Source organism: Myotis brandtii, unplaced genomic scaffold, assembly GCF_000412655.1.
Source record: "Myotis brandtii unplaced genomic scaffold, ASM41265v1 scaffold2254, whole genome shotgun sequence".
NCBI lineage: Eukaryota > Metazoa > Chordata > Mammalia > Chiroptera > Vespertilionidae > Myotis > Myotis brandtii.
In genome coordinates, this window is record NW_005358456.1 from 457,897 (window position 1) to 473,772 (window position 15,876).

Genomic DNA, 15,876 nt, shown 5'->3' on the forward strand with positions numbered 1-15,876 from the left:
GGTATGGCAGTCCCTGGCCTCCAGAAGCTCAGTGAGCCTGACACAATGGCTGCACTAACGTAAGTAATAGAATCCATGAATGAACAAAGCACCATGACGCTGGGCACGAGGGAAGCTCTGAGTGTTTGCTGATGTTCCTAGAATTACTGTATCACTCTTACTGTTATGGTTGTGAGGCTGTCTCAGAAGTTCTTCCCTCTCAGCCCTGCATCCGGGCTCCTCTTCCACGGTAAGAGACTAGGATGTCGTCTTCCAGCACCTCCCTCAGAAAATCCCATCCCCAACGACACAAAGCTGTCAACTCCTCTTTCATATCAAAGTCTGAATTAGATCTCTTTTCTTCCTTTAAGTTTGCAACTTTCTCCCTCCTCTGATATCAAAGACGTGGCACAGTGTCTGATACAATAATGATAGTAATTAAGAAAGGCGTACGTTCCTCGATCCTTCCAAGGCAGATTCATTCTCAAGAAAGCTGCCAGCAGACACAATATTATGGCACGCCATGTAGTAACACTTAATGAGAAAACTAGGGGGATAAAGAAAAAGGCACTGACAGTGGGCAACACCTGTGTGTGGTACCGCTCGGCTGCCAGATCAAAATACTCGAAAATTGTGCCGTTAAGACCTGGTGATCACAATTTCAAAGGGGAGTAACCATTTGTTCATTCAGCAAAGATGTCCTGAGTGCCCACGACATGCTGGGCGCCAAGGAGGGTGCTAAGTAAGAATGAGATCTGATCATTGCCCTCAAAGTTGGTGGGGTGTAAGGAAAGAAGCGATTACTGTGGAGTGTGGCTGCTGCCATGAGAAGCACAGGGCGTTAGTTCCAAGAGGTAATTATCAGAATATCTCCCCTCTCCGGAGAGAGATCACCCGGTAATAATCGGTGGTGCCCGGGTTCAAACCAGGCGGTCAGCCTCCAGATGCGGGCCCTCCATTTGGAGATGCCCTGGTGTTTCTTGCACTGGACTCCTTACCCTGCAAGCCTTCAGCCTGCGAGTGTGCTCAGTGACGTGCGAACTGAAATCATCTTCCACACGGAGAGAAAACGGAAAAGAGGCCAGAGGAACTGTCTTTGAAGTAAAAATAAACCCAGGAAGCCAAACATAATGATGGTTCATAAACTATGCTAGTCCCCGTCCACTTTGATAGATGCTAGCTAGTCTGTGTTTGGAGGAAAAGGTAAGGGGGTTCTGAAATATGAATGTTAGAAGAAGAAATACGGTTTCTGAGTCCACTGAGAGGGGATGATCAGAGAGAAGGAGTGTAAGGTAATAAAAATATCCAGCAGCTGCAAACTGTTGGCGAACAGAACTCTGTAGGGGTTGGGAGAGGTCACACTGGTACCTTACGAGCACCCCCCAATTCCGTTTTGAAATCTGTGCCTTCCACATATTACTACCACCCCCATCACCTTCCACCTCCTCAACCACCCTTCCTATCAGCCCTTTCTTTTCTGGGAAATTAAAGAACAATCAGTGTAAAATTTACTTTCATATCTGTCATTGTGCTTTTTAGCTAATATTTTGGTGTCTACAGTGTGCCTGCTCTGTGTTCACTGCCTTAGTAGATAACCTCACTTGACCCTCGCAACAACCCGCAAGACAAATACTATGATGATCCCTATTTTTTATTGATTGATTGATTTGAGAGAGAGAAACATCGATTTGTTGTTCCTCTTATTTATGTATTAATTGGTTAATTCTTTTTTCTTTTTCTTTTTTGCTAATCCTCACCCAAGGATATTATTCCCATTGATTTTTGGAGAGAGTGAAAGTGAGGTGGAGAGACAGAGAGAGAAACATCGATGTGAGAGAGACACATCTTTTGGTTGCCTCCCTGACATGCCCCGACTGGGGCCAAGGATCGAGCCTGCAACCGAGGTACATGCCCTTGACCTGAATCAAACCTATGACCCTTCAGTCCAAGAGCCGACACTCAAACCACTGAGCCAAACCAGCCAGGGCCATTGGTTGATTCTTGTATGTGCCCTGACCGGCAATCGAACCTGCAACCTTGGCTTATCAGGACAACACTCTGGTCACTGAGCTACCCAGCCAGGGCTTGATTCGCCCAATTTTAATACCTCAGAAAACTGAGGCGTAAGAAGGTTAAATAATTTGCTCAATCACATGGGTAGTGGGTGGGGACCACTTCAGCACCAGGACACTGTAGTCATCCCCACCCAACGTGGCTGGGCCTCACAGTGATAGAGCTGGCAGGGAACAAAGACATCATCTCATGGCAAGAGTCTGCCTTTCACTCAACACATGAGGAAACTGGGGCAAGCTCCCTCCTCTGAGGGCAGAGCCCGTGACCTCTCCACCTCCGTCTCCATCATGGGCTCAGAGCTGAGCCTTTACTCAGCCACTCCCCTCACTGCCACTGCTTCCACACCAGCCTGCTCTCAGGCTGACCGCTGTCACCTCTGGCTTTGTTAGATTTTAAAAGAAAAAAAGCAAAAAAAAAAAGCAAGAAACTATCATTTCCTAAGGACCTACTATAGCCAGGCTCCATCAACCCTCCAATCACCCCATGAGGCAAGTGTTGTCATTATCTCCATTTTAGAGATGAAAAGATTGGCCCAGAGCACTGTGTTTATTTGCCCAAGCCACACAGTAACTGGCAAGCTCTTAATTACCAGGCTGCCTCCCAAAACAGTGAACTCTTACTAACAGCATCTTTTCCATCTTTTCTCCTTTAGGTTCATGTTGCCCCTGCTTTCTACCCAGCAATGCTGGTGGACATGGGGTACGTATACTTCACCAACTCCGTGCTTGCCATCCTGCCCTGCAACCTGAGGCTAAACATGATTCAAAGGCAGGACTCATGCAAAGCCAGCGGGTTGTCAGCATCTACCATGGGCCTGGACCAGCTCTCCACCTAGGGACTTAAACTCATGCAAGAAGGGGCTCAGGCTTCTCCCATCCTCAGCGCAAACTGTCCCCATATTTTAAGGTCTAGCAGCCACCAACAGTGCCCAGATTCCTCTGGGATAAGCAATGATGCATGAGTGCGCCTGCGAACACCTGAGAGCAACATAATTCAAGAAATGCAGAGGACGCGCTGTGTGAGGTCCCTGAGATAATTGAAATGGACTCATAACTCACCAGCCACCCGGGGAAATTGTATCACTTTGCACACTATGATTCCGTAGCTTGAAATCAAATCAGGGGAACATGATCAGATTTCTAATTTGGAACCTTGGACACGCAACGTCATCTTTAATGACTCCTGGGGCAAAGGATGCTCATTACAGATCTCAGCCTACTGAAATTAAAATATGAAACCTAAAAATTAAGCAGAAAATTTCCAATTCCTCGGGTCCATAAGGCCACAGAAAAATCATACCAGCAGGAATACATATACTCCTTAGGGTTTTGTTATGCCTACAAATATTTAAACAGAAATATAAGAAAGAGCAGAGCTAGAAAAAAAATAAACAAACCATCAGAGACCCTAACCTTTAGGTTTGGGCCATCTGGGTGAACAGCAATTTTTCATGACCAAAGTGAACTATCATGTCAGGCAACATTACCCCTCTGCTGACGGCCAATTTCATCTATGATGTACAACTCAGATTCCCCTGATAGGGTAGGCTGCCGCCTCAAGTCCTCTCTCACTGCTGAGAGGACTGAACGACAGTGCAATCAGTCAGCACCCTGCCCAGGGTGTAAGGCTCCTTTAAAATGGGAGGCTAAATATTCATCTCTCATCATCACTTCTAAACCCCATTCAGGGTGGACTTTCTAGAAGTCTGCGTAATCATGAAATAATCTCCAGAGACTGTTTTGTAATCTCTTTCCTGAGTTATGGGTCCATTTCAATGATCTCAGGGACCTCCCCAACCTCCCTGTCCTTTGTGTCACTGGTAGGAGTGGCTGCCAAGGCCCAGCAAAAAGGAGCATTTCCAGCTTTCACATCTGCTCCTGACCCCATTTTTTACAGACCTGAACCCAGGAAAAGGGAGCAATTTTCTGTATGCAGTGAGGCCTCAACAGGTGCCCCAGAAATATTAGTGTAAAGGTAGGTGTAAATAGAAATTAAAAACTCAAAACTTCATTTTCCCTTGACATGCATTCTTGCAGAGGAAAGTTAGAGAGAGGGGGCCAGGGGAAGTGGAGGGTTATGCTACCAGCCCCTGAACATGAACATGGTATACCTCCTCCTAAGGGTCAAGGAGAACCTGCAAATAACACAAATGATAAACTATGAGGTTTATTCTTTTATCAATTAAAAACCACTCTTGCCCAGCCAGTGTAGCTCAGTGGTTGAACGTTGACCTATGAACCAGGAGGTCATGGGTCAATTCCCAGTCAGGGCACATGCCCGGGTTATGGGCTCAATCCCTAGTGGGGGAGGGGGTCATACAGGAGGCAGCCAATCAATGATTTTCTCTCATCATTGATGTTTCTATTTCTCTCTCCCTTTCCCTTCCTCTCTGAAATCATTACAAATATATATATATTTAAAAACACCACTTCTTCTGAGCCTTAACTTGTGCACTGCAGCTCAGAGAGACTTAAAATCCCTTCCTGCCTGGCCACCGTGACTCAGTAGTTGAGCGTCAACCTATGAACAAGGAGGTCATAGTTCAATTCCTGGTCGGGGCACATGCCTGGACGGGCTCAATCCCTAGTGGGGGTCATGTAGGAGGCGGCCGATCAGTGATTCTCTCTCATCATTGATGTTTCTATCTCTCTCTCCCTCTCCCTTTCTCTCTGAAATCAATATATATATATATACATATATATTTTTTTAATCCCTTCCTTAATCCAGTTACTTAATGTGGAATGGCCACTGTGTAAAAAAAAAAAAGAAAAAGAAAAAGAAAATGAAAGAAAGAAAGAAAAGAAGGCCTAGGTGTTGCTAAGTATAATTGGTAGACCAGAAAACCCTTCAAGGAACTAAAACAAATGTGAAGGGAGAGGGGAGTCTGCGGCCATGAATGGTAAAGGAAGCCAGGATCAAAGTTGAGGTCACTCCCTGTGAAGACCATGTGTGTTATTTCATCACATGTCCTCGTGAGCCTTTCCCTTGGAACCAATCACTCCCAGGGGTCACCCCAGAGCCTCCCCCTGAGAGTCACTTTCATTATTGCTCTCTTGCCCACGTGTAACTGAGAGGGAGGAGAGCGTTTTAACAACCTGGGACTCCACTAACCAAGAGTGGCAGAGGTCTCGGCAGACCTGCTCTCTCAGCTCTGTGGTTTGTATAAAACTGAGGGTCTTGGACAAAAAACTAAGTAATAAGTTAATTAATTAAAACAATAAAGGACAAGAACAACCAATCTTAAAGTGAAATACAGTCAACTGTCTAAATTGCTTCTTGTGACTGTCAGTGGGCTGGCATTTATGGACAGGGAGCCAGGAGCCTGGGGCCAGCGTGCCTGCCCAGAAGTCCTAGTTTTCTATGATGCCAGCAGACACTGGGGAGGCCCTTTAAAAGAATGAGCTTCCCAAGAAATGCATTAGTGCGAGCATTCACACCAAGTAGGCAGAGGCAACGGCTAGACGGATACCAGGCACTTGTGGAGTGGCCCCAAATCATGCTGAGCCCTGACCCATTTATTCAGTAAATTACTTTCACAACTAGGTCAAATGTTAACAGAGCCTTCCAACCACTCCCTGGCCCCCTGGCTGGAGAGAGCCCCTTTGCTAACCTTGCCATTAAAACTGGGCAACCTATGATATTCAATAAAGTAATTAAGGACAAATCCAAGCAACTACTTGGCATTTCCTGCAATAACCAGATGACATTTGTAATCCCAAAAAGCAAACTGGACCCAAAAAAAAATGTGTTTTGTTCAAAGGCGTAAATAAGTCTAGCATCCTATGTGATAAAGAGGCAATGTGCAAATTAACCCTCATGTCATAACGTCGTCACAAGATGGCAGTGCGTACAGCGGGGGTGGGGCCAACGGTAGCTCCACGCAGCTTCCACCAGGGTTCCTGTGGCCTTGCGGGGGTGCGGGGGTCCCGGCCGCTTTGTGCGACTTCTGCCGGGGTTTCCGCAGCCTCGCGTGTGTGCCGCGGGGGTGGGGCCCGCGGCTACTGCTGCGTGCAACCCGGAGGCGGGGCATCAGGGCAGCACTCCAGGACTCAGGGCCATCCCATGGCAAGCGGGCCATGTGGGGTGGGACTCCGGGACTCAGGGCGGTCCCATGGCATGGGGGGCGGGTCTTGTGCGATTTTGCACAATGGGTCACTAGTCTATAGTAAGTGACTATGGGAAACCAGGATGTTGGGTACTAGCCACCCCCTTTCTAAGAGCAGCAATAGATATGGCAACAGTCACTGAGCCCTTCCCTTACCTGTGTCTCAGCTCTTCTGCCTACAGGAGTGAACTATAAGATGAGCCAAAATGGCAGCTCTGAGCCTGGACAAGACTATGGTGAGGTCAACGGAGGCGCCTAGAGAGCAAAACTGAAGCGGCATGGACTCCCTGGAGGTTTGCTTTCTAAAGGGATTCTTTGCCTCCTTGAGGGATTTGCAAAAGAATTCTTTAGTAGCTAATTTCCAATTCTTTTGTGCACAGATCTTACAGAGTACTCCTACTGGGCAAAGTGAATTACAACATACTGGAAGGGAAAGAAAAACAAGAGGCCAGCAAGGTCACCTGGAGGACAACAATCAGAAACAACAGAGTGCTAAGGGATCTTTCCCAAGGAAGATTCCAGGCCAACGTGGGGGTATGGAGCACAACCAAGAAGAGTAAGGAAATGTAGAATAAGCATCTATCTACCCATGCGCACCAAGTATAGGAATAAGGTAAGGGTGAAAGCTAACACTGGTTAGCATCTACTATGTGCCAGATGCTTTAAATGCCTTAGCTTGTTTAGTCTTCACAACAACTCTTGGAAATGGGTATTATATTATTATCATTTAAGAAACAAGAAATGGAAACTGAGAGCGATTTAGTTCATTGACCCAGATCTTAGAGCTAGTAATTGCTGACAATGGCCCACGCTATTATCCTGAGTCTATTCTCTTACTGGACAGTCCCACATATACAAATGTCATTCTCAGCAATAAAATAATCACTATCTACCAGCATGTCCCAAGCTAGTAAGGAAGCACTTTAGACATAACCCTTGATGCGTTTGTCCAGCCTCGGTGACATACTTTCTCATCTCACATAGCATCACAGCCTGACAATATTTTCAAGAGGTCATCCTCTCAGATGAAGAAACTGAAGTGCCAATTGCGGCTTCAGTGAGGGGCAGAGACAGGAAGGTGGCCCACGCCCTCTAGAGCTGACCAAGCCACGGCGCCTCCACGGGACCTATCATCACCCCTGAAGGGCTTAAGAAACCACTGACCTCCACATGCCCGTGAAACTGAACATCGTGCTGACACAGCGAGGGAGAGGCGGCGGCGTGAGTCCATCCAGGCGCATGAGCAGAGCTGGGATGCCAAAGAGCACCAGGTACTTCACGTAGAAAAAGAGCACCTGGGCCAAGGCCAGTCCTCCTGGAAGACAGAGGGACCCGTGAGACACGGCGACAGGAAGTGGAGCCATCTCCTGGCAAAGATGCAATATTCCAGGAGATGAGCCTCCTGCTCACCTTCCGCCACCCACCCCCTTCTTCCCTTCAGCACCCACATTTATAAAGTCTCCCATATTGGTTTTGATCAGGGAAACTTTTGGATTAACAAATGAGGTGGGGGCCCAGCCAGCATGGCTCAGTGGTTGAGCGTCAACCAATGAATCACAGAGTCACGGTTCGATTCCTGGTCAGGGCACATGTCTGGGTTGTGGGTTGGATCCCTAGTGTGGGGCGTGCAGGAGACAGCCGATCAGTGATTCTCTCTCATCACTGATGTTTCTAGCTCTCTCTTCCCCTCTGTCCCTCTCCAAAATCAATAAAAATATATATTTTAAAAATAAAATTAAAAATCAACAAATGGGGTAGGGAACACCCAATGCAATATACAGATGATGTATTCTAGAACTGTACACTTGAAGCTATATAATCTTATTAACCAATATCACACCAATAAATTCAATTAAAAAGAAAAAAGCTATAAAATAAAGTAAAATAAACAAACACAAATACAAAATTCCCTTTATTATTGTGACAGGTGATAGGATCTCTTAGCAGTCATGCTTCGGCAGATACTAGAAAAGGGCTCTAAATATATATATATATATATAGCCTTTAAAAAAAACTATTAGAAAGGGAAAGTCCTTCCCAATTCCTTTCAACCTTACATAAGTTCACACCCAGTCAGATGATGAGAATCAAAGAGTTAAATCAACAAAGATTAGCAAAGATGTGAAGATACTGGGACCATTGTAGACTGCTAGCAGGATGTAAAATGGTGCAGCCACCTAAAAAAACAGTTTGGCAGTTCTTCAAATGATTAAACACAGTTACCATATGACCCAGCAATATACCCAAGAGATATGAAAACAAATGTCCACACAGACACCTATACCAAACATTCATAGCAGCATTGTCCACAACAGCCAGAAACTGGCGGGAAACAACAACTGTCCATCAACAGTTGAATGGATAAACAAAATGAGCTCTACCCACACAATAGAATATTATTCTGCCATAAAAAGGAGTGGAGTGCTGATAAAGGGTGTCCCAAAATTCACGCAAGAAGTAATTTTGATAGAAAACACAGGCTTATAATTAAAAATTGTAAATTTTTTATTGATTCATAAAGTATACAGTATAGGGTTATGTAGGGAATAGCACAGTGGGTAAATGGCCTCCACGGCTTTGCTGGCACATACGCACTCTTTTGTTGAAATTTTCCATGACCGAAATGCGGCTGCTCAGGCAGTAACAGTTAATGGTGCTCGCTATCGCGACATGATAATCCAGTTTTTTGTGTCATGGAGGCCATTTACCCAATATGCTATTCCATACATAACCCTATACTGTATACTTTATGAATCAATAAAAAATTTACAATTTTTAATTATAAACCTGTGTTTTCTATCAAAATTACTTCTTGCGTGAATTTTGGGACACCCTAGAAACAAATGCATCCACAACGTGTCACTGTTTGGTGCGGATTTGGGCTGGAGGCACCATCGGACGATTCTTCTTCGAAAATGCAGCTGCTCAGGCAATAACAGTTAATGGAGATTGCTATCACGACATGATAATCCAGTTTGCTATTCCATACATAACCCTATACTGTATACTTTATGAATCAATAAAAAATTTACAATTTTTAATTATAAGCCTGTGTTTTCTATCAAAATTACTTCTTGTGTGAATTTTGGGACGCCCTTTACATGCTACGACATAGATGAATCTTGAAAACATTATACTAAGTGAAATAAGCCAGAAACAAAAGGCCACATGTTGTATGTTTTCATTCATATGAAAGTCCAGAACAGGGACACCGAGACAGAAAATGGATTAGTGGTTGCTAAGCACTGGGTTGGTGATGGGGGTGGGGTGGGGATGGAATTATGGGAGGGTGGTAGTTAAAGGATCGGGATTCTCTTTTGAGGTGAAAATGTGCAAAAACTGGCCATGATGATTGCACATATCTATGAATAAACTAAAAGCCAGGAAGAAATCAGCTATATGTTTCTGCTTGAATTTTGATGCTTCAGTGTAATTCACTTTGCCCAGTAGGAGTGCTCTGTAAGATCTATGCACAAAAGAATTGGAAATTAACTCCTAAAGTATTCTATTGCAAATCCTTCAAGGAGGCAAAGAATCCCTTTAGAAAGCAAAGAATTGCCTCCATAATGTAGCCAACAAATTCAGAGCTTCATACTTCAACTTTGCCTAAAAGAAAGATACACCGATTTTATGTCATCCAAGAAGTTATCTGTACACTAAGTTACCCGGGCACAACAAATATGGCAGTGTTTTAAGGAATGTTGGGGTTGGAGGGGTGGGGGCGGGGAATAGTTGGTGTTTTAAATAACTGGTGCAACTTGCTACCCTTTACAATGCCACATTGCCAAGCAGGCCTCTCTCCCACTCCGAAAGCATGCACCGTGAAATTATCTCACCCCACATGGAGTATCTGTAATTGAACAGCCAAGTTCACGGTAGTAAATCCCAGAGTAGCTCTGGGTTCATTCTGCATTAATTTTATATAATCTCAGGATTCTAACCCAAGGAGAAATTGTATAAAAATTCTTTTTTTCTACTGTATCTTAACGAACATTAGAATGTTTGATGCCGCCAAAGAGTGGGAAAGGAAGAGAATCGTATGCTATCTGACATTTGTTTGTGTTTCCAGTTTTCAAAATAAACATCAGATGTCAAATGTCTTATCCTACTCCCCTCACTGGGATGTAGAAGGAGAAAAGGCAACTGGCTGACTTTTTTAGCATTTCATTATCCAGACATTATCTCAACAACAGCTGGTGTTTAAACACTGAGCTGAAAAGCCCCCTGACTACACCCACTTAGGAGATAGGTTCCTAAAACTTAACTCTAATGTACATCCTCAGAGCTTTATTCTAGCTTTGCCATGTAAGAACAACTACTTTTCCATCATTTTCACCTCCCCCCTCTTCACTCACTCTCAAGCCCCTTGCCAAAGCTCTTTTGATTCCCATAAAACTCATATACCATGGTGAAACACCATTTAATAATGAATTTTTTTTAATGTCGTCTTTTTGAGCTCCTTCAAAAACAAAACAAAACAAAAACACCCTTGCCTGGCCGGCGTGGCTCAGTGGTTGAGTGTCAACCTATGAACCAGGAGGTCACAGTTCGATTCCCAGTCAGGACATATGTCCAGGTTTCAGGCTCAATCCCCAGTGTGGTGCATGCAGGTGGCAGCCAACCAATGATTCTCTCTCATCATTGATGTTTCTAGCTCTTTCTCTCCCTCTCCCTTCCTTTCTGAAATCAATAAAAATATATTTTTAAAAAACACACATAAATTAACACCTGAATCCTAGGCTCTATCAAGTTTGGGGTATAGTTACCCCATATTTTGTCTCTTTATAAGACTCTGAAGTTCAAAAGAAAACAGTGAGTGGAAACATATACATTTGTCTAAAGCCGTAGAATGCACAACACCAAGAATGAGCCCCAATGTAAACATCATGATGTGTCAATGTCGGTTCATCAGTTGCAATCCTCTCTGAGGGAGGATGCTGACAGTGGGGAGGCTGTGAGTATGTGGGCACAGGGATTACATGGGGTATCTGGGTACCTTCCTCTCAATTTTGCTGTGAACCTCTTAAACTGCTCTCCTTCCCTCTCACGGGAGAAAAGTCTGAAAGCAGGATGTGTCCACAGCCCCAGGGATCCAGGTGGATCGTTATTGGCCACCCATTCACTATGAATCCCAAAGGCCTGTGGCGAATACCGATATTTCTCCTAAATTCCAAAACTGTATATGACATCACCCCTGGACCTCTCCCCTTCACCTTGTGCCTCTGGCCCCCGGGGGCCTCAAGAAGGTCTGAAGAATGAATGAGTGGGTAGTGATTTCCACTGCCGGCGTAATGAAGCTTGTTGAATTGATTTGAATTAAATGACCATCATTTTCTCATTGATCACAAGTTGAGTTGAGGACAATTCGCACTTAAATAACACTTTCACAATCATTGAGCCCATCTAAATGCCCTTAATATGCCAGGCGCTATCAAAGTTGATGACAGTTCAGGACTGGAACACTCGGCTTCTCTCGCCTAATCAAAAGTAATTCATTACAGCAGTGGGGGGTGGAGGCCGGCATCATCTAAATCTGAGAGATCAGAGGGACTGGCCCGGAAGTGGGCTGCTTTGAAGCAGGAGTTGGCTAGATACAGGAAACCTCAAGCAATGGAGTATGCAGAGCACAAGGGTGTGAACCAGCCCAGTGTAGGGAATAGGGGTGCTGGGGGGGTGGGGACAGATAAGCAGCACAACTTTATAGTAGAAGACCTAAGAAACCAAGCAAGAAAGGGAGATGATTTACTTTGTGTTTATAAAAGATCAGTCTGTAAGGACACAGGGGATCGTTTTTGTTCCTGAGAGAAGACAGACAGGAGGAGACAGAGAAAAGGGCAGAGCAGTGTGGCCGGAGACCAGGGCCTGAGTTTCAGACGTGGCAGAGGAAGCAGGGGGGCTCCAGTTGTCAATTTTAAGTTGTCTGTGCGGCTCTCTTCCCAACACACCTCCTCAAACACACACACATCTCTGTATGAACAGATTTTTGTTTGGTGTGTATGTACACACATGTGTGTGTGTGTGTACAGATCAAGTAAAAGAACCAAGTACCATGTGGTAATCAGGGCATTGCAAGATGATCCCTAAACAGAATGAATCCCACAGAAGCAAGAGATGAGAGAGAGGCGGCCATGGACTGGAAGTCTCAGGAGAGCCCCGGGCTCTGCCCAGCCCAGGGAACGAGAGGCCAAGTCCACTCAATCTAGAAATGAAGGGGGCGGTAGATGACTCACTGCTAAAACCCAGTGACACTCTCCTCTACAGCCTCTACATAAAAACATGTTCTAGCCCCAGCTGGTTTGGCTCAGTGGATACAGCGTCAGCCTGCGGACTGAAGGATCCCGGGTTTGCTTCCGGTCGGGGGAGCATGCCTGGGTTACAGGCTTGATCCCCAGTGGGAGGCATGCAGGAGGCAGCCAACCAGTGATTCTCTCTCATCATTGATGTTTCTATCTCTCTCTCCTTCTCCCTTCCTCTCTGAAATAAATAAAAATGTATTTTTTAAAAAACATGTTCCATATAAAACCTGAAAACAAAGAGTAAATTAATATTTTTTTTATTTTGCAGGAGAATTTCATGAAAAGAACTGAGTGATAAAACTCAGGGATACCATGGAAACTGGGATAAGAATGGCCACTTCGGTAGACCACCTCTCTCTGGTCAAGAAACAACACCACCTCTCCACCCCCACCTCGATACCTTGTAAATTCACCAGGAGAGGCTGAATACTAGGCTAATACAATTTTGTCCAATTTGAATTTCTCAAATGACTACCTAGCTTTTACTGCCACCTCCTGGCCCTTTCTGGTATGCCTATCCTGAACCACTGATACTAATAGCCACACACATAATACATCAATTATTACATTAAAGAATCCCTGGCCAAGCCCTGGCCAGCATGGCTCAGTTGGTTGAGCATCATCCCCTGCACCAAAAGGTCACCTGTTCAATTCCCAGTCAGGGCACATGCCTGGGTTGCAGGCTTGACCCCCGGGAGTGGGTGTGAAGGAAGCAACGGATTAAAGTTTCTCCCTCACATCGATGTTTCTCTCTCTCTCCCCCCCCCCTTCCTCTCTCTCTCTAAAAACATCAATAAAAATATATATATTTTTTAAAAATAATCTCTGGCCAATGCAAAAATTCTCAACAAAATATTAGCAAACTAGATTCAACAATATATTAAAAGGATTATATATCATGACTAAGTGAGTGGTAAATCCCAGGGATGCAAGGATGGTTCCACATCCATAAATTAGTCAAAGCAATACATCAAATTAACAAAATAAAGGATAAATGCCATATTATCTTCTCAATAGGTACGGAAGTATTTGACAAAACTCAACACCCTTTTGATAAAAACTCTCAGGGTATAGCAGAAACATAATAAAGGCCTTATATGATGAACCCACAGCTGCTATCATACCTGATGGTGAAAAGCTGAAAGCCTTTCTTCTAAGATCAGGAATAAGACAAGGATGCCCACTATCAGCACTTCTATCCAACAAAGTATTCAACACAGTAGCCTCATGTTTTCCTATAAGAAGCCTTTTTCTCTCTAGGTCAGCCACACAGAAAATCAAATTACTCACTCAGAGAGTTGCTTAGTGAGGAAGAAATCAGGGCCAGGGCATTGGCCAGAGGACACAACTATGTATGGCAGCCAGCTCTGAGAGATGGAGGCGTCGGCCCCAGGACAGGGCTATCCTGCCACTGGCCATGACAAAGCAAACTGCTGAACAGAGTGTCCCTTCCCAGTCACTGCTTTAACAGGAATTGTCAGGGCCTGCCTCCTGGTGTTTCCCCGTCTAGTTCTGCTCAAACCACCTCCCCTTCCGGTTGGCAGACTCTCTGCATGAGTGTGATTAAAGCCTCCGGTGAAGCTGCCATCAGACCCGCAGCTCTGACCCACGGTGCCCGACCTAAGAGTCTGCTCTCAGGGACCGGCTGTGTCCTCCCTGTCGCTAAGCTGTTGGAGGCACCCATGGTCGTTTCATGCACTTCCAATAAACAGGTCATGACAATGTCCGTTTGTTGAATGATGAGAAGTTTCCAAAGAGCTTGCCCACGTCACAGGTATTCCTCTCAAGCACCTTTCGGGGTTCTTTGGGCAAATACTATGATCCTCTTTTTACAGAGAAGGACAGAAATTCAGAGATTGTAGGTGGTTTTTCCAAGGTCCCAGAATGAGCGGACAGAGGGTTAAGACTAAAACTCAGATCTCTTCAGACCCCAGGTGAGTGTACTGAGGGCACCTGCTCTTCCCAGTGAACACAACGGAACTTGCCTGACTGCCTGTATTATTCGTATATGACAATTATTCACAGAGTGTCAATTAGCAGCTGTGTCATGTCTGGGTGCCGGGACACCATGATGGCCAATTTAAATAAGGCTGCTACTTCCATGGGACGTATATTCAACCGTGAGAGACAGGCAACTGCAGCTGGCGCCGAGCCCCGTGTGGAGGACAGAACAGGTGACATCAAGTGCTGGCTGGCTCTTTCTGTTTGAGTCACCAGGGGAAGCTTGTCTTAGGAAAAGGCATTGAAGCTGAGATGGGAAAGACAAGTTGTCACACGACGATGAAGAGGAAGAGCCCTCCTGCGGGAAGGGACAGCTAACGAGGAAGGGCAGAGGGCAAAGGGGTGGTGGCAGGAGACGCGTCAGGGCAGTGGGTACCTCCTGGCGTTTTGTTATGGAGGATCAGCCGGGTTTTACTCGAGTACCGGGTACCGTGGGAAGCCATCACTGCTACAGAACTGGGCTGCCTTTCAGTAAGTCACAGCGCTCTCCACCAGCCTCTACACCCCCGAATCCCCGAGTCTGAGCCTCAGTCGGCCCACGGTGGCCAGTGCACCGCGCTTCCAGTCCTGTGCGAAGAGACAGTATGTCCATAATCTGGTAAGAAGTACCTGAAAAGCTCAGAACACAATTTGTCATGAGGGAGGAGGAAGGTTTGTCCTGTCTGAAAACCCATATCCCTAAGTGGTAGGTTTATAGCCCCAGCACTGGCGCAAACCAAGCTGCAGGCGGCGCTGGCTGTCTCTTGGAAGAGCTCAGTTGGAAATGCTGGAGACGAGGCCAGGCTCCAGCCCACACCCACCTGACAGCAGCGTCTCCCTCAGGCCCATCCTGCTCCCCCACAGTTCACTGCTCATATGGCAGCTGACAGCTGCTTTCTCCGAACACAGACACAAAACCCACAGCCGTCCTATGGCAAAGGGATGTTTAAAAAAACCACAAGGCAGGGAGCAGCGAAGGAGGATCAGGAGAAGAGAATGATGGCCCGAAGGTGGGGGGTGCACGCCTTCTAAACAGAAATCCGCTGACTGAAAACACAGTCCTCACACCCACTCTCTAACTCCGCTGACACTAGGAATGAAAAATGGCCCTCAAGTCCGGTTTGGCAATAAGTCACTAAAGCCTCTGACCTAGGAAATTGACCTCGGGAAACCATCAGGGATGAGGTTCAAAAAGGCTTCTGCAAATGTGTCCACGGAGGCATCTATATATATGAAAGGCTAATATGCAAAGTGTTCCCTCCAGAGTTTGACCGGGAGACGGGGAGTTTGCTCACTCGCTATGATGTATGCTGACCACCAGGGGGCAGCGCAGAACATGGGGGCGACCAATGGTGGCACTGAGGGAGTGAGGGAAAGAGGAGGCGGGGAAGTGGGGAACCTAATCGGCTCTGATCGGCCAGGCCTAGGGACCCTACCTGTGCA

At 45.8% G+C, this 15,876-nt stretch overlaps 1 protein-coding gene across 1 annotated transcript in view; it reads right to left on the reverse strand.

Annotated features, from left to right (window-relative positions):
- LOC102254584 (protein-cysteine N-palmitoyltransferase HHAT) overlaps positions 1-10,564 on the reverse strand; it is a 110,890-nt gene extending 100,326 nt beyond the window's left edge. The window contains exons 1-2 of the mRNA XM_005866244.2: positions 10,513-10,564; positions 7,322-7,472 (exon numbers count right to left, since the gene is read on the reverse strand). Of these exons, the coding sequence (XP_005866306.1) occupies positions 7,322-7,472; positions 10,513-10,564 (203 nt within the window). The remainder of the gene's footprint in view (positions 1-7,321; positions 7,473-10,512) is intronic.
- Positions 10,565-15,876: the final 5,312 nt, after the last annotated feature.